The 20,397-nt window shown below is 39.0% G+C and overlaps 1 protein-coding gene across 2 annotated transcripts; it reads left to right on the top strand.

Moving 5' to 3' along the window:
• Window positions 1–3,795: 3,795 nt before the first annotated feature.
• Window positions 3,796–11,957, top strand: LOC143034407 (protein GVQW3-like). Of its 2 annotated transcripts, none has more exons than XM_076200409.1 (2): window positions 3,796–4,311; window positions 8,570–11,957. In XM_076200409.1, exons 1-2 carry the CDS (start codon window positions 3,931–3,933, stop codon window positions 8,954–8,956), a joined length of 768 nt encoding a protein of 255 aa, XP_076056524.1. In that variant the 5' UTR covers window positions 3,796–3,930; the 3' UTR covers window positions 8,957–11,957. The 2 variants fall into 2 exon arrangements, with proteins under 2 accessions (XP_076056524.1, XP_076056525.1); XM_076200410.1 differs by lacking the exon at window positions 3,796–4,311 and adding an exon at window positions 4,390–6,643.
• Window positions 11,958–20,397: the final 8,440 nt, after the last annotated feature.

Below are 20,397 nucleotides of genomic sequence, written 5' to 3'. Positions count from 1 at the left end.
CTTCAAACCTTTTGCAGTAATGCAGCAGTGGCTGCTATACCCTGTTCCCAACCCATCATTGCCCAACCTAATGCACCAGCAATAGTAAGGGAAATTGTGAAGTTGATAGACAGGGGTGAGATGAAAAGCAATGCAGGCTAAGGATTTGAGATTAATGAGTCAATCATGTGAGATGATAACTAGAACTGTGAGCACATCAGGGCCCATGTGTATCTTGCCTACCCAGAAGCAGAACTGTAGAAGACATATGGACCGCTGAAGAATATTTATAGTGGTTTTTCACTGTATATATGAAGAGATGATGACAAAATTCATAGAAACCCTTAGGTATCCAAGATCAATTGTACTCATTACATAGGTGAAGGATATAAGCAAAATTGAAATATTACTATGATGTTATCTGGAGAGAGTAGCAAGACGAAAGCTTGTGGTGGACACACGCAAAAATAAGGATGCTGCCAAAAATATTTATGAAACTGGTACGAAAATAGGCGTTGCAGCCCTCAAGATTCCCTACACTGTAAGGGTTGGTGGAAAAGTTCCACTTGTTATGAACCTAAAAATGTGAACATGTTAGATGAGGCTGCAAATGGCACCAGGAAGTGAATATCCTAAACACTACTATTTTTTTTTTTTTCCACTGTGGAAGACCTGTAGGAGAAGATGGGGCACAGTGGGACAACACTGATTCTACAGGTATCTGGCAACTTTGCATATGGTAATTCCTAACAGGAAACAAATCTCCCAGTAACTCTTCTGACGTTATAGATTGATGTCATGATTCTGCAGACAATTTTTTTTTCTTTTTTGGCTGTAGGTATGGAAGTGTCTCTATGTCACGTGTATTCAGCATCTTGAAGATGTGTCTGTTGGCTATATACAACAATTCTGTGTTTACAATATGAAATCCTTGTATAGCCATGTGCTTCCATGATTGTTGACAAAAGTTTCATTTACATGAATAAGTGCGCTTGGGGCACTGTGGGCCAGTCTCACTAATTACCGACCAAACCCAAACAAAGACGGTTTTTCCTCAAATGCACAATTCTATATAAAAGATTAGCATGTGGTTGCATTAGTTGATCAATTTTCTTTAAGATGTATGATTTTCATGTAATTTGATCAAAGAGAAGTTACTTTTTAGCCTCTACAAAATTAGCTTACCGACCACAGCTACGGATACCATCCGTCTCACTAATTACCGACCAAAAGCAACAAAACCCCAATGAGGACTGTTTTTCCTCAAGTGCACAATTTTATATAAAAATTAGCATATGGTTGCATTGACATATTTTCTTTAAAATGTGTGACTGTCATGTCATTTGATCAAAGAGAAGTTGCATTTTTAGCCTCTGCAATATTACCGACCACAGCTACGAATACCGTCCAGCCAGCCATCTATGATCACTGGTGGTATGGATCAAACTACACTCTATCAAGTTACCTATTATTGTGTTATTAGAGTAATAGATTGCATATATTTGAATTATTTAAACTATTGTCTTTAAAATGTGTGATTTTCATGTATTTTGACAAAGAGAAATTATGTTTTTAGCTTCTACAAAATGATCAACCACAGCTACGAATACCGTAAAAAATTAGCATATGGTTGCATTATTTGAACTATTTTCTCTTTGATCAAATTACATGAAAATCACACATTTTAAAGTAAATAGTTCGAACAATGCAATCATATGCTAAATTTTTACATAAAATTGTGCTTTTGAGCAAAAACCGTCTTTGGTCGGGTTTGGCCGGTAAATTTGTAGCTGTGGTCGGTAATTTTGCAGAGGCTAAAAACATAACTTCTCTTTGATCAAATTACATGAACAACACACATTTTAAAGAAAATAGTTCAAATAATGCAACCATATGTTAATTTGTTACGGTATTTGTAGCTGTGGTCAGTCATTTTGCAGAAGCTAAAAACATAATTTCTGTTTGATCAAATTTGATCACACATTTTAAAAAAAAAAATTAAAATAATTCAACTATATGCAATCAATTATGGTTACACTAATAACACAATAGTAAGAAACTTAATAGAGTGTAGTTTGCTCCATACCACCAGTGATCATAGATCTGGACGGTATTCGTAGTTGTGGTCGGTAATTTTGCAGAGGCTAAAAATGTAACTTCTTTTTTATCAAATTACACGAAAATCACACATTTTAAAGAAAAATTTCAAATAATGCAACCATATATTAATTTTCTATATAAAATTGTGCATTTGAGCTATGGTCGGTCATTTTGCAGAGGCTAAAAAATAAGTTCTCTTAGATCAAATTACATGAAAATCACACATTTTAAAGAAAATAGTTTAAATAATTCAACTATATGCAATCTATTACATTAATAACATAATAGTAAGAAATTTAATAGAGTATAGTTTGATCCATACCACAAGTGATCGTAAATGGCGGGCTGGACGGTATTCGTAGCTGTGGTCGGTAATTTTGCAGAGGCTAAAAACGTAACTTCTCTTTGATCAAATGCCATGAAAATCACACATTTTAGAAAATATGTCAAATAATGCAACCATATGCTAATTTTTATATAAAATTGTGCATTTGAGGAAAAACCATCCTTGTTCGAGTTTGGTCGCTTTTGGTCGGTAATTAGTGAGACGGACTGTATTCGTAGCTGTGGTCGGTAATTTTGGAGTGGCTAAAAAGTAACTTCTCTTTGATCAAATTACATGAAAATCACACATTTTTAAGAAAATATGTCAACTAATGCAACCATATGCTAATTTTTATATAAAATTGTGCATTTGAGTAAAAATCGTCCTTGTTCGGGTTTAGTCGGTAATTAGTGAGACTCATGTGGGACAGCTACAATGACCCATAGGAAAAAAGTTCATCATATTAGTTCTTATTTTACGCACTAGTAACAGTACCATTTATATATTATATTTCATGGACCATAGCTGTTTATTAATACATAGTAATTTGTAGCTGATTTATAAATTAGCACATGCATAGTCATTTCTATTTCTTGCTGCCAGCTATGATACATCATAACTACAGTTTACTAAGTTTATATGATCATTTTCCCATATTTCAGGTCCACATGGTTCGGAATAGAAAAGGGAAAACCACAATAGCAAAATATTCTGCTGAAACAATGGAACAAGCTGCATGTAGCCATTGTCATGAGTGAATCAAGCATCAGAAAAGCTGCTGAGATGCATAATGTAGAACGGAACACATTGCATAGATATGTGCAAAGGGTAAAAATGTGCCTGAAGGTGAAACTGCCAAACTACATCCAAACTATGCATGTCGCAGAGTATTTTCAAATGAAGAAGAAGAGATTTATGAAAAGAGACACTTCACTGAGTACACGAATTCCTGAGAGTCACAGCCTTTCAAGATCTACTGTATTCAACAAACATAATAGACGAACACTTTAGTTTATGCAAAGCAGAGAGGTCTACAATCGACACCCTTCTTTCGTTGATGGATCACGTACATTTGATTTAGATGAAACTTTAACCCACGACTGGGCTCAAGCCGAGAAAGGTAATAGCAGAGAAGGGAGAGTTTGTGACACGTAGGCTCTATACTCCTGAGTCTAAACACTGACAAAGATGTAAACGACGGGCGTGCAAACTTAGGAAGGGCCGACATAAAAAATATGCAGACGAGGTCTGTTAGAAAAGTATCCGACTTTATTTTTTATTCTATTTATTTGTTTACTTATTCTATTGATTATTTTGATTTATCTATTTATTATTATTATTTATTTATCTATATATTTATTGCAAAAACCTGATGGATTTGAATCAAGCGCGCTTGCATGAGCCGACCTTGAACCTTCGTGCGCATGCCTGATTTTTTCCCTGCCTGTCGATAGCGTCAGTTGCTGGCGAGCAGCATTTGCGTGAGGTAGTGTGTAGTGCTCTCGGCGGTTTTTCATAGCAAGGAAATGACGGAACGACTGGAACAACGCTACTGCATCAAATTTTGCCAGAAACTGGGCGACAGCCAGGTGGAAACCATTCGTAAGATTCAGACGGCTTTCGGTGACGATGCAATGGGCATAACACAGATTAAGAAGTGGTACAACCGGTTTAAAGACGGCCGTACAACGGTGGAGAGCGAGACACGCTCCGGTCGGCCATCAACATGCCGAAATGACCAGGTCATTGCCAAAGTGAACGCTGTGGTGATGCGGGACCGTCGTGTGACCATCCGAGAAATTGCAGAAGAGGTGGGCATCAGCACTTTTTCGGCACATTCCATTGTGACCGAAGATTTGGCCATGAAGAGAGTGGCGGCGAAATTCGTGCCGAAGCTGCTGAAGAATGTGAGAATACTCAGTATTTGCTAGTCCTCTAAACATATGCATCAGACTCTCTTCACAGTAATTGTAGGACTCTTGTATATTACACCAATCAAAAGATTATCACCATTTGGGTTTTTGTTCAGTTGTGCACATGGACGCGATATAGCAATAGAAAATTAAATATCAATTTTGTAAATTATAATACATGAACGCAATGTGCGATTTTCTTGGCGGAAATAAAAATAAAAAATACCTTGCTACAAGCATATATACTAACGAACGAAGTCGTTAGCATAGGACCGGGATGCCATCTTGTCGTTTGTGAAGTGTCTGCCCGGTCCAGTTGGGCCCTGGTGCACCCTTGCTACATCTGCCAATACTTCACGAAATTTATATTCTTGAAGGAATGCTAAGGAGTTGAAACAATGCATCCCTTCAAGCTATGAAAAACCTATATACCCCGCAATCAGAGAGTGATTGAACAGGCCGCCAACATCCGTAAAGACGACGACGATCTGGATGACTTTAAATTGCAGTTACTGATTTACTAATTACACGTTAGGTTAGGTTAAAGGAATTTATCAACCTTTCATTTCTTCGACGTCGGCATTTATCATAAACAAAGCGTACCATTCGTCCGGCGCGACATCGTTAGCTAAAAAATCTGTTTTAGCAACTTTTTTTTTTCCGCCAAGAAAATTGCAAATTACGTTCATACATTATAATTTACAAAATTAATAGCGAGTCCAGGTGCACAACTGAACATTTACCATCAATTATTTAGTGGCCCATAGTGAATCATGGAAAAGTATTATATGTCCTTTGCATAGATATCATTTTTTACATCCATTATGACCCCTCTACCCGTTCCTTGTGCAAGGTCTTGGGTTAGCAATTCATACCCTTGTATTTGGATTTCAGCTTTAACCAATTTAAGTCTTGTCATCATAGGTTTCACTTTTACTATTGCTATTATGTCTGGTTTTCTAAGGGCATTTGTTATTCTTAACTTCAGTTCTTCCATTTTGTTTATCAATGAGTCGACATCTGTAAGAGTTTGTGCACATGAGTTATCCTATGTCTGATATTCAATAATCTTGTTAGGTTTGGTGTTCTCCTGTTTATTTATTTATTTCTAATCCACATGTGTCCTGGAGATCCTCGTACTCTCTATAGAAAATTTTCTGGTGTATCATTGGTTTCCCGTTCTTTGGCCTGCTCCACCAGATGCCTCAGTTCAGTTCTCTGGGCAGGAGACAGGTCTTGTCTTAGACTTTCAAAACCAACAAGTAATTAACATGGTTTTGTCTGTGTTGCAGTTTCATTTTTATTCTTCCTTTCCAAGTGGAATGCTGTTAGTATATTGTCATCGCTAATGTTCATCTGCATACTGGCGCATCACATTTCCACTGCAAATTTACAAAATGAATAATTTACCAATGCTGTATCATAGGTGTGCACTTAGAAAAAACACACTTTTTTTTAACAAATTTCAGCTTATTCCTGATATCAGGTAGATTCCAAGCATAAGTTTCTCATTATCCTCATCACTTTAACATTACACATCAGAGTTTTTGCCTGACATTTGCCAAAATTTTTGGTTACTACTCCTTGAGCACTGTTTGAAACTAACCTTGCCATGTCATCATTTATGTTTTCACCTTCAAAATTAGCAACATTACCACCAAGGGAGAATCAGGTGTTGACAATAAGCATATCACTCATTACCAACCATCAGTGGATTGTTTACTGCTTAGGAGTCCAATCATTTGCCAAAACCATATACACTGCGTGCCAGAATTATATGCAAATCGATTTTTGTTCTAACTCCGATAGTTTTTAATAAAAATTAGTGAAATTTGGCGTGTTATATGGCAACACTAACACATGCGCAGATCTAAAATTTTAAGCTAATCTGCGCAATAGTAATCAAACGGCAGCCATTTTGGTGACTTGCAGCCTGTTTAAGCGTGCCAACTTTATATGCAAGATGGGACGTAAAGGTGCTTTGAGTCAAGCTGAGAAGTCTAAAATTGTCCAAAGTATTCATAATAAGATATCTACCTTAGAAATAGCCAAAGAATTGGACCGTGATCATCGTACAATTAAAAAATTTGTTACTAACCCTGAGCTTTGCAACGGACGTTCTGACAAAGGAAAAATTCATAAGAAAGCACTTGTGTCGCGTCGAGCCATGAGTAGGATCGAGAGAGAAGTCCACTGTAACCCTCTTGAAACTAGCAAAAAAGTTTTTGAAAACGCTGGCGTTCCTGATGTGCCCAAATCAACTCGATGCCGTATCCTGAGGACGGTTGCAAAATGTGGAAAGCCAGAGGTTCGCCCTCCATTAAAGGTAGGGTTGCCAACTGTCCTTTATTTCAAAGGACAGTCCTTTATTCAGCTCTATTTGTCCTTGTCCTTTATTGAAATTTGCAATGACACTATTTGTCCTTTATTTTGAAATCGTTTGATGGTAGTTCAATTTTCTGCTCTCAAAATGTGATGGTTGCAAAAGCGTTTACTTCTTGTAAGAGTGCAGACTCTGTCAACTCTGCATTCTGCCATTGGACATTTGGAAAGGCAATACTTCCGCCTATCAACTGAACTTGTTAAGAACCAAAACAAATATGATGTATTATACAACAATGTAATGATGAGACCTTTCACAAAATTGAGCCATGATTTGTTATAAACACCAGAAGAATAATGAAATCTATGAGAAAACTTGTAATAGTAGTGCCAATATTTCATGTTTTCTACAGATATTTGGAAAAACAGAATACATTTCAATGAAATTCAACATTTGGCAAATTATCAAACCCTTCTTAGGCCATTCATTTCCCAAAGTTTCAGAAATTTGTAGTAGTAGAACATTTGAAGCTAGAAGAAAAGCATAAAGATGGATGAACTTTTTGATGAAGTAGTATTAATTCAAAGACACTTCAACACTATCAAAAGCTCTGGACTCTTCATAAGCTCAAAAACAACAACCAGAAAGTGATATTTTATTTTTAAATCTATGGACTTTAAATGTATCAATGTTTTCAAAATAGTTTCTTTTGTACTACTGTATAAATTCCTGGAACATCATCTTATTGTGAGACTTTTTAGTTTAATGTTATTTAAATGGCAATACGATAGGAATTGATGCTCTGTTGAACTAAGATTGAGCTTCTCATACATTTTAACAGAAAAGATAGTTGTTTGGAATTTGCTAAAAAACAGCAAAGATGATACAAATTTTCTGAAGGCAGCAAAAAGCCAGGGCAAATATAGTTTTAAAGATTAGAATCCTTTGATCAAGGTAAAATAAATGTCTTCTCATTCTTGTTTTTGTATTTTCATTTAGGTAAGAGAAATGTAATTTTGAACTGCATTTAATATTGGCATCTATTATGATCTATAGCCACTTAAATAAATATCAATAAAGTTTTTATGTCCTTTATTGTAGCTTAACAGAGTTGGCAACCCTAGAGTCACAGATGGAGTGAAAATGACCACCAAACTCTATATTGACTTCATTAAGGAACACCTCGAACCCTGGCACAAGAAGAAGAATTTGTCATTCCAGAAAAAGATGGTATTCATGCATGATAATGCACCATCTCATGCCGCAAGCATAACCACTGAATATTTGGAGAGTATTTTTGCCAGACATGGGAAAATAATGCAATGGCCAGCCTGTTCTCCAGATTTAAATCCCATCGAAAATCTGTGGAGCATCTTGAAAAGGAAGATTTACTCTGGAGGAAGGCAGTACACCTCCAAGGATGACCTCTGGAATGCCGTTATGACTGCTGCCAAGGAAATTTCATCAGATGAAATCGAAAGTTTGACATCTTCAATGGACCAAAGTTTTTTTTCTCTTGTTAATAAAAATGTCAATTACATACAATATTGATTGTACTATGAAACCATATTGAACATGTTTGCTCTGTATTATTGTTGTTCTCAGATTACATATTCCTAAAATAATCAATGTTTTAATTTTCCGTCACCACTTCACCATATTTGACACTTTAACAATGATTTGCATATAAAGTTGGCACGCTTAAACAAGCTGCAAGTCACCAAAATGGCTGCCATTTGATTACTATTGCGCAGATTAGCTTAAAATTTTAGATCTGCGCATGTGTTAGTGTTGCCATATAACATGCCAAATTTCACTAATTTTTATTAAAAACTATCGGAGTTAGGACATAAAAATTGATTTGCATATAATTCTGGCATGCAGTGTACATTTGCTTCATATTTCTAACATATTGTATTTGTATTACAGGATGAGGCAGGGGTCAGCAGAGCAGGAGCAGATGGTGTCATTGGTTTGGGTGACTGTGAACCACAAGTGTATGTCGATGTGGCTGAGGATCCTGAAGACTCAATAAGAGGAAAACATGCCATGAGTGATACTGAGGAGCACAGTGCCAGTGATAGGAAGAAATTGATCAAAATTGAGGATGATACTGATGTAAAGATTGATATTTCCCAGGAACACATACATGTTGAAACTAATGAAGAGGGCATTTTGCACAATAGGAATGAACCCATGGACACCAATTTTTATATTAAACAAGAACCAGATGACAGTGGTAGAGTTAAACAAGCACCAGATGACACTGGTAGAGTGTATATTAAACAAGAACCAGGTGACAATGGTAGAGTGTGAATGAGTCCTTATTTAGTGGGACTAACTGAATAAACATTGATGACAGGAACTTGCACATGGTCTTTTTGGACAGATACCTGTGAGGACCATCTCCCCTCTGCTTGTCTCCAAAGCCTCCACCTGGCAGTGTAGCTCTTTTTATTCCTCAAGAAACAAGGAGCCAGCAACTGCTTGTCAAGATTAGAGACAGAAGTAGCCTCATGCACAGTACAAACAATAGAACAACTTACCTTCTATCCACCTTTGTTGTCCTTTGTAAGATCTATGGAGTGGTTTGAGGACTGTTGTTGGCTACCTTGGGTCCACAGGTTATGGTACAAGACTCCCAAATAACAATAAGGGAATGACTGTCAGAATAAATTTTCATTTATTGAATTGCACCTAATTGTAGTATATGGGACAGGAGCAATGCTTGTTGGATCCTATCTCCTGTTATCCAATTTATCATATCTAATCATATGTACTTACCTTTGTTAAGGATGAATGAGAGTTTCATGTTAAAAGAGAACATGGTTGTATAGTTATGATGCTAAGGATAAAATATAATTTTGCTAGTGTTTTTATTTTTTTTTTAGTTCACTCTCATAATATTGTCATTTTGTACATTGATTTGATTAAATATATCCAAGGCAGAAAAAAAGAAACATTATGAAGCAGGTATGAATATACTGGCCATCAGTGAAAAAAATAATAAAATAATTTTAATCTGTTTGCCACCCTTTACACCTTTCCTCTTAATACTTTTCACTTCCTTCTAAAACATCTTTTTATTCTTTTCCAAGTTATGTCAAAAACCTCCCAAGTGCTCTTCTGTTGGCCTTTCACCTTGTTTCACTTCACCCTCTTTTACATGATACTACCAGTATTATTATGCATCTTCATTTCTTCTCAACCCACACTGCTCTTCTTCAGTTACTCTCTGTACCTCTCCTAATCCTCTTCATACAGTTCATGGGGTTGAGGTTTCATACCTATTATGACTCCTGTTTTGAGATCTCTTGGCCTTTGATCCTGGAATGGGCTGAAGAAAAACCAATTACATCTCCACCTTGTGGTGCATCATCTTCAACATCTTCCTGGGAGCTTATGCTGAGAGAATTCTCTGCCAATACCTGAGAACCTATTATAATTTAACATATTAAACAAAATATTGACTGGCCTATTTTCTACCAAAACATAGTCATACAATGATAGTATCATAATCAATTGGGGCATATGTCACAGAGCACAATGCCTCACTTACTTGCTGGTACTAGTCTCCAGTCCCTCTGAGCAAGCTCCCATTCAACCATCTTTCCCACTCCAAACAACTCTTGACAGGCTCAATCAACTTGCCCTAGCCATGAATTCTGTAGGCGTCTCACCTTTACCTCACTACTCACTCTCCATTTCTGATTCTAACACAAGCTCTACTACTCTCATAAAAACTCTTGACTACTCTTAAAAGCTTTCCCCCTATCCCATATATCTGCACTACCTCCAACAGTCCCTTCAAGTCTACCCTGTCATAAGCCTTTTCCAAATCCATAAAGGCCCAAGAACATCCTTACCTTCTCCTAAAGTTTTCTCACATATCTAAAAAATCTGATCTATGCAACCCCTACCTGTCCTAAACCCACACTGTTCCAATTACTCCCTATGTTCCTCTCCTAATCATCTTAATCAAGACCTTCACATAAGTATTCCCAACTACACTTAACTGATCCCTCTGAAACTACTACACTCACACTTGTCCCCTTCTCCCTTGTAAAGTAGAATTATACAGGCACTCCTCCAGTCCTCTGGCACTCTAACCTCTCTTAAACAAAAATTATACTCACCGGCCAGTCCACAATCACTTTACCTCCTTTTTTAGACATTCTGCATGAGACCCATCCAACCCAGGTGCCTTTCCTGCTCTCATCTTCTTAACAACTGCCTTCACTTCATCTTTCCTTATTTCTCCTCCATTTTCCTAACTCATCACTGTCATTTTCTTAGTGCTTCCCACTGCAGCTACCTTTCCCTCCCTATTCTCTTTCACATTTAGCAACTCCCTAAAATACTCTGCCTATCTTCTTCTTACTGTTGTCTCTTCCATTATCATCTCTCTATCTGCACCCTTTACCCTTTTTCCATTTCATTCATCTCCTCTTCCTCTCTTAATTTCTTTCCAAAACATCTTTTCATTACTTTCAAAATTTTGTAATACTCTTACCCCATTTCACATCTGCTCTCTTCTTTATATTATGTTTTACTTTTCTTTTCTTTGTACCTCTCATATGATTCCCTCATCCTATTTTGTAATCAATCTGTGAATGCTCACTTCTCTTCTAGAACCTTCTTTGTTTCCTCATCCTACCACTTGCTACCTTTTCTTCTATTTCCTCCCATCCTCCTTGTTCCACACACCATCTTTGTACATTTTGTGACTCCCTTCCTGAACCATCCCCAATTAGGTACTGTACTGTAAATCAGGCAAATACTGAGCAATTACTATGAAGGTATTTGCCCCAGCAGGCCAGAACCACACATCATTTTATATGTGATAAAGGGACAGGGATGGGACTAGGTATCCTATTCTCTGTGGCACAAAAAAAAAAAAAGTATATTGATTTGATTAATGTATCCTTGTCAAAAAAAAAAAAAAAAAAAAAAATCCAACCCCCTTGGCTCCCAGACAAAATCCCACCCCCTTGGCTCCCAGACAAAATCCCACCCCCTTGGCTCCGGGACAAAATGTCATACTGCCCCTCTCAGCCAATGAGAGGCCAGTATTCCATCTGAGCTAGGCAGGCTGAGCCTTATAAGCCAGCCCATCCAACCAGCGGTCATTATTCGTTGGAAGACCTTCAATATAGCAGAGCATCCTACAAAGCAGCCCTCACCCTGAAGACGCCTCACGACGAGGCGAAAGACTATAGTTTCGGTGGAGTCAATAGTTGTTCAATACTATTACTATGCAAAAATATAACAGTTGGCATACACTGCGTATATTCTTTTGAGAGTCATGAATGACTACTTCCAGTCCCTCTCAGTTGCTAATAGGAAAGTATTCTCCAGATTAAAGAATACAGTCTTGAAGATTGTTAAAGCAACTAGTGCAGCTGATTTCAACCACAATATATATATATATATATATATATATATATATATATATATATATATATATATATATATATATATATATATATATATATATATATGTATGTATATGTATATATAAAATTATGGTGCTTAGTGAATTCTTAATTGTTACCTTTCTTTACCCTCACCACTTTTCATCTTCCAAAACATCTTTACTATTTTCAAAATTACATGATACTGGTCTTGTGTGTCTCATTTCTTCTCAGTCCATGGTGCTTTGATATTGATGAAAAGATTAGATATTTCTTAGGACTGGGTGTTTGAATCTAATGACAAGGACATTGCAAGTGCTAGAAATTTATTTAAGGATATTATTCTTGATATTGTTTGTATGACATCAAGGATAGCATCCTTAAATTAATTTCTAGACCATGGAGTGTCCTTGGACAGGGCAAAAGATGAGATACAGGATTGACCTGTCATCCATGAGGAGCCAAGATAAGAGGGATGGAGGCTTGGCAGATAGAAGAGGAATGGGTGTGAGTGGATTATGCCTTTTGATTCTGGCTACCTCCTTGGTAAGGGGGGAGAAAGTCCCCCTTTTATATAATATATATATATATATATATATATATATATATATATATATATATATATATATATATATATATATATATATATATATATATATATATATATATATATATATATATATATATATATATATATATATATATATATATATATATATATATATATATATATATATATATATATATATATATATATATATTACGGAAGCCAGCCAGTTAGGAATTGCTGTCATACTTTTTGTAGATGAAATATCCATGCATGCAGTATAAGCAACAACCTTTGGAAGATCTCTGGAATGGTCTGAAGAGTGTTTATGTTGATTTCACCGATTACTGGAAAATCTTAAGGTAACAGTGAGTGACTTTTATAATAGGTCTTATGGTTACATATTTAGGGTCCACCATGTTACAATTTCGGGTCATGGACCCTAAGGGTAGAGAAACTCATTTTTGTATGTCATATATCTTTTTTTTATTATAATTATTGAACTTCCTACATTTGATATAAAAATTGTATGCATGGTTGCTGAACAATAACATGGCGGTCGCGTGAGCCGACGCCAGTCCGGCCCTGAAAGGTGAAATTTGTGTATTTTCATATATTTGTTATGTGTTCTTGTTGATTTTAGACCTGTTTGGCAACGCGCATTGCTCGATTTATTGGTTTTCCTCACCCAAAAGCCCCGATTTCCCACCGGTCCCCCAATATCGTTGGGGAGATGTAGGCCAAAGTGCATAACTTCAATCAATCATTACTTAACAAGTACGCATTTGCGACGGAAATGATGTACACCATCATTCAATACATAAAAAGTCTCACTAGAAACACATAAGCCACATGACAAAATCGTTGGTTGGGTGAAAGTATAAATAATCCGAATCTACTATAGTAAAGTAGCCTCTGTCTGTCTGTTTGTTCACGAACGACCCCCAAATCCATATAGTCAACTCTCAATTAACACGAGTTTAACTTACGTGTTTTCAATTTAACACGAGTTAATTTTTAAGTTTTTCTTTAATAACACGACAATTTCGATTTAACACGCTCTGTTTTGATCTCAGTCTGAAGCTAGCTCGCACTGTGAGTGAAAGTGTGTTTACAAGGTTACTAGTAACTATGGCACCCAAGCGTCCTTCCACCTCACAGGAAAGTGCTCCTAAGAAATCAAGAAAGACTCTCACAATTGGAAAGAAAATAGAAGTGTTGGATAGATATGTTTGGGGAGAAAAGACTTCTGTGATTGTGCATGCTGTGGGACTGAATGAGAGCACGTTGCACACCATCAGGGCAAATGCTGACAAGATTCGTGCTAGTGCTGTCGCAGGTACAGTAGTCTCTTCCACATGGTGCTCCCATGCAAGATCCACAGAGATGGAGAGGATGGAGAAGATGTTGATGCAGTGGATACAGCACCAGAATAAGGCCAATGTCCCCATCAGCATGGCCATTATACAGGCTAAGGCTGTAAGCCTCTACAAGGATATACAAGACGAGAGTGAGGAAGGCAAATGCAAGACATTCCAAGGAAGTTCTGGGTGGTTCTCCAACTTCAAACGATGCTATGGATTCCACAATCTGAAGATGACTGGGGAAGCTGCCTCTGCTGATGTAGAAGCAGCTAAAGCTTATCCAGCTACCCTCAAGACCATCATCAAGGAAGGTGGCTACACCTCCAAGCAGATATTTAATATAGATGAGACTGGTCTATATTGGAAAAAACTGCCAGGTCGGACATACATCTCGGTAGAGGAGTCGACAGCGCCTGGATTTAAGGCCTCCAAGGATCGCCTTACTCTCTTGTTGGGTGCCAATGCTGAAGGAGACTACAAATTGAAGCCTGCCCTTGTCTACCATTCCAAAAATCCACGAGCTTTAAAGGTAAGGACCGTGATAATAAGTCATAAAATAGGTACGCGCGAGAAACGCGCGGCGAACCATCGCGCGTGTACTGTTTACATCGTCATCTTTTGCGGCCCGTTGCATTTTGTTTGGCTTAGTTTGAATGTTTGGTGCATTCAGCGCATGCGCATGATATTCAAATTGTCTTGCGTTTCTGGAAGTGTATGCGCAATTCTTCAAAAGCACCTTTGGCAAATTAGTTTTCCGAGTAAAAACCCAAAGGCAAGGCAACTATATAAATATGTTTTTGTTATATTCATGTTGTTTTTTCTTGGAAATGAGCAATTTAAGAGCGTTGGAACTTTGCACAAATGAGCCTGAACGTGTGACATGTTGGAATGTATGCGCGAATCCACGATCGTCGAAACTATCGTGGATGTAATGTTAACACCGCCATCTTTTTGCGACCCGTTCCAAATTAGTTTTTCAAGTAAACATTTAAAAATAAGGCACTTATATATGAATATTTTAATGTTATATTCGTATTTCTTAGCCTATTTTGTCGCTAAAACGAAAGATTTTCAGACCGTTGCTAATAAGACATTGTGCCTAAACTGTCAACATGTAGACATGTTCTCCGGTACAGGCAATCCTTGATTTATACGAGTTTACTTTATACGAATTCAGAGTTACCCGGTGTCCAAAAATAGGGGTTATTCATCACATTGTACGAATTCCTCAGAAATATACGGTTTCAAGAAAGTTAAAATTCGCGCGGCGATTTAGTTCAGAAATGCAGCCACAAGGTGTTGCTAGCTAGCTGTTTCCCGCCACCCGCATCCCTCTCACCCTGGCCGCGCGCCAAGCTCATTGTTCACCTACACGTGGTTGTGGCAACGTCTCTCTCTCTCTCTTTCTCTCTCTCTCTCTCTCTCTCTCTCTCTCGTGAAAAGTGATTTCAATGTCCAGTGTTTAGCATGGCTCCCAAGCGCCCATCTACATCTCCAGCTGGCGGTGATACGCCTAAGAGAGCAAGAAAGACCTATACACTGGAGGAAAAGCTGGAAGTCTTGGACAGGGTAGAAAAAGGCCAGCGGAACAGTGTTATTCAGGCCGCATTGGGCATGAATGAAGCCACAGTAAGGTGCATAAAACGCAACGCAACGAAGATCCGAGAATCAGCTAAAGCAGGAACTCCACTCAAAGGTAGCCAGTCGTCCTACACTCGTCCTGTGGAAATGCAGAGAATGGAGAAGATGCTAGCTACATGGATTGAGCACCAAAATAAGACCCGTGTGCCCATCAGCTTGGCACTAATTAAGGCAAAGGCTGTGTCAATCTACGACACCATCGAAGGGGAGAAGAAGCCTTTCCTCGCCAGTAACGGCTGGTTCAACAACTTCCAGAAGAGGCACGGTTTCCACAATCTGAAGATGGTAGGGGAAGCATCTTCAGCAGATGCTCGAGCTGCGGCGGAATATCCTGCTGAACTGCAGAAAATTATAGAAGACGGCGAGTATTCCCCTAAGCAAGTGTTCAACATTGATGAGACTGGCCTCTACTGGAAGAAACTGCCAAATGGGACATACATCTCGAAAGAAGAAGCTTCTGCCCCAGGATTCAAAGCTTCTAAGGACCGATTGACGCTGTTGCTGGGGGCAAACGCGGAAGGCGATTGCAAGCTCAAGCCAGCGCTCGTATACCACTCCGAGAATCCTAGAGCCCTCAAGGTAAGAGTTGTTCTACGGGCTTGGGTATGCATCGGTCCTACTAAATGCCGTCCAATTCTAAATTAAGCCATCTTCTTTTACCATAATGCCTTTAAATTGTGTATTCTTCAATTTACAGCAAGTATACCTAATTTCAGCGAGTTTGGTTGAAGATTAATAAAGTTATCTGCACCGATACCGAAGACCAGCTTACCGTCCAACTCAACTGTCGGGGGGGGTCTCACTAATTACCGACAAAACCCAAACAAGGACGATAGTTGTTCAAATGCACAATTCTATATATATGGTTGCATTATTTGACACATTTTTTTTTAAATGTGTGACTTGCATGTAATATGATAAAAGAGAAATCACGTTTAGCCTCTGCAAAATTACCCACCACACAACGCATTCCGTCCGACTCACTAAATACCGACAAAACCCGAACAAAGACGGTTTTTGCTCAAATGCATAATTTTATATAAAAAATAGCAAATGGTTGCATTATTTCAACAATTTTCTTTAAAATGTGTGATTTCCATGTAATATGATCAAAGAGAAGTTATGTCTTTTTTTCCTCTGCAAAATTACCGACCACAGCTACGATTCGTCCAGCCCGCCATCTATGATCGCTGGTGGTATGGATAAATAATTTCAACTATTTTCTTTAAAATGTGTTATTTTCATGTGATTTGACCAAAGAGAATTTGTTTTAGCCTCTGCAAAATGACCGACCACAGCTACGAATACCATAACAAATTAGCATATGGTTGCATTATTTGACCTATTTTCTTTAGGATGTGTAATTCCCATGTAATTTGATCAAAGAGAAGTTACGTTTTTATCCTCTGCAAAATTACCGACCAAAGCTACGATTCGTCCAGCCCGCCATCTATGATCATTGAGTGTACGACAGTTGCTCACCGGACAAGTGACAAATAGGACATTTGCTCACCAAAATAGTTGAAATAATGCAACTTTATGCTATTTTTTATATAAAATTGTGCATGCGAGCAAAAACCGTCCTTGTTCGGGTTTTGTCGGTATTCGGTGAGTCGGACGGTATGCGTAGTGTGATGGGTAATTTTGCAGAGGCTAGAAATGTGACTTCTCTTTGATCAAATTACATTAAATCACACCTTATATAGAATTGTACATTTGAACAAAAATCGTCCTTGTATGGGATTTGTCGGTAATTAGTGAGACCCCCCCCCCCGACAGTTGAGTTGGACGGTCTTTGGTATCGGTGCAGATAGCTTTATCAATCTTCAACCAAACTCGCTGAAATTAGGCATACTTGCAGTGAATTGAAGAATATACCATTTAAAGGCATTATGATGAAAAAAGATGGCTTAATTTAGATTTGGACGGCATTTAGTAGGACCCGGGTATGCATTCCTTACTTTATACGATTTGTTTGCTTTATACGGTCCCCTCTGGTAGTGCTGGGCAAATACCGCTAATTTCAATACCGAAATTACCTGTAATCAACAAGACAGCTACCGGAATTACCGGCATTTTACCGGTAAAAGACTCGTCAAGTAGTAGTGACGTCCCAAGTTCGAGTCGAGTTCGAAAAATCAATGTTTTTGTCCTTTAATAAGTTATATCTCTGGTTCTATTTTACATATTATTTTTATTGTTATGTCATTGTAAAGGGAAAAGGTCATACTTTAATTGGTGCTACTATAGTATGCTATCTACCGCGCGAGTCGATGGAGGGTGTCTGAGGGTGGGTGTGGTGTACAAACTTTCATCCACGTCTGTCTGCATGCATGGGTTCATGTTTGGAGGGTGCATGTGGGAGTGGGAGTTTTGTTAATACACATACACATATAATGAGCTTTAACTAATTTGTAATAAATGTTTTCCCCCCAAAATAAATCTAACCTAACTTAACCTGACTGATTTGTAATAAATGTTTTCCTAAAAACTTTTATGCTCCCTGGTTTTAATACTTATTTCAAACAAATTAGCCCAGCACGTGATCCAAAGACCAAGGTGAATACTCAAGGATATATTAGATTTCATTGTCAGCATGTTTTTTACTTATTTCCTCAATTATTTTTTCATACATATTAGTTCATATTCTTATTTAGAAACAAGCATATTGGCATTTTCATCACTTAAGCATACACACACACACACACACACACACACACACACACACACACACATATATATATATATATATATATATTTTTTTTTTTTTTTTTTTTTTTTTTTTTTTTATATACATATATGGGTCTGTGGTGACGCGCCGCTGGTCAGCCAATCAGGTATTGTGGTGACGCGCCGCTGATAAGCCAATCAGGAACTTGGAAAGCTCCCCACGTTCCCGCCAGCCTCCTTTAAAAGGTCGGCTTTTTGCCGAGATGGGCAGATCTCTCCTTATCCCCAGTGAGCCTCGGTTACGTTACAGTCAGGCCGACTGGGAAGGCTTCAAAAACACTCTCACGACATACACCAACACAAATATGGACAACACTCCACAAGCGGCGATAGAGCAGGAATGGCGCTCACTTACAAAGTTTGTCAAAAACGCTGTAAAAAAGCACATTCCTAGAACAAAGCACCGAAAGATTGCCACGTTCACCGCTTCTATGCGCACTAACAGACTACGCATTGCAGTACAGAACAGATCTACAGATCTATTACAAGCACCCCTAGAGGCCCTTGTAGCCATCCTAAGAGACATGCACTGGCTACAGAGTAGCCTGAAGAAGTCCCTCTACATCGATTCACATCGAGAGGAGGAACAACTGATGGCCTCGCTCTCCGGCGCCTGTGAGAAGGACCCTTCCAAGTTCTGGAGGTCCCTCAAACGTGAGCTGGAGGAGTGCTCTGTGCCTCCACCCAAGGTCATCAACCATCTTAACCACTCTGCACACTCCCCCCAACACCAAGCTGACCTTCTGGCGTCAGCATGGAGTGAGGTCTTTAAGCCCCATCCTGTGCAAGGACCACATTGCTTTAGCACCTTGCACAGAGTTAACTCCTTCATGAACAGCTGTAGTGACCTCATTCCCGACGAGACTGTTGATCTCTCTCAGTTAGATGAGGATGATCCCCTTATCTGCCCCATCGTTTTGGAGGAGGTAAAGGGGGTTATCTCGGCATTAAAACTAAAATCCCCTGGCCCTTCAGGCATCGATGCACACATACTCAAACGTATACCAGACAACATAATCTCACACATGACGACACTATATAACAGCTCACTAGCCTCTGGGTACTTCCCACAACTATTCAAGGCCTCCCATACCATCCTCATTCCTAAACCCCAGAAACCCGCCTCCGCCCCCCTTTCATATCGGCCCATCTCCCTTCTGGAGTACTTTGGAAAGGTGTTCGAGCACGTCTTAAGCCGCCGCCTGACCGTGTACCTAGAGACGGAGAATGTGCTGAGGGACTGCCAGTTTGGTTTTCGGCCGGGGCGCGGTGCAGAAGACGTAATATCCATAATCACTCAATGGGTTCAAAGACCGCCAGACGGTCGCCCTGGTAAGGCCATTTTGGTTTGTAAGGATGTGGAGAAGGCATTCGATGCTGTCTGGCACGAAGGTCTTAAGTACAAATTGTACCACAACTTCGACTTTGCCCTGCCGTTCACAAGGTTGCTCTGCAACTACCTGGACGACAGGTCAATTAGAATAAAGTGGCGGGGCTGTCTGTCCCAACCTTTTGTGCCGAAGGCTGGAGTGCCGCAAGGGTCAGTCCTTGCCCCCACTCTGTACAATCTATATACGAATGACCTGCCAGAGCCGGCTTATCCTCGCAACCAGGCTCTAACTCTTTCGTATGCGGACGACACTAACCACATAAGCAGACACAAAACGCTGCAGGGAGCGTTACACGTAATGCAAAACATCCTAGACGGGGCACACGCGTGGGAGCAACAGTGGCGCATTAATTAAGACCAACGCGTCGAAATGCAATGCTGTACACTTCCGCTGCAAACGAACCAACAGAACAATCACAAACACTCCTCTTAAAATAAACAACACAAACATCCCAGCGAAGGACCATACCCGTGTGCTGGGTAGCACACTTGATAATGGCCTTACCTGGACCCCACACTTCCGCAAGCAGGGAGCGAAGGCTAGGGCTGTGCTGGGTAAGCTCAGACGCTTCAAAACTGCAACACTGAGAACCAAACGTCGATTGTACCTAGCCCTCGTCAGACCGATTCTGTGCCAGTCCCCGGGACTAAGCCAGCTGACATGTGCCACC

The sequence above is a fragment of the Oratosquilla oratoria genome, chromosome 17, assembly GCF_046742065.1.
Source record: "Oratosquilla oratoria isolate Oo_2021 chromosome 17, ASM4674206v1, whole genome shotgun sequence".
NCBI lineage: Eukaryota > Metazoa > Arthropoda > Malacostraca > Stomatopoda > Squillidae > Oratosquilla > Oratosquilla oratoria.
The sequence above is the reverse complement of the archived record's forward strand: the minus strand, read 5'-3'. Positions and strand labels throughout refer to the sequence as shown.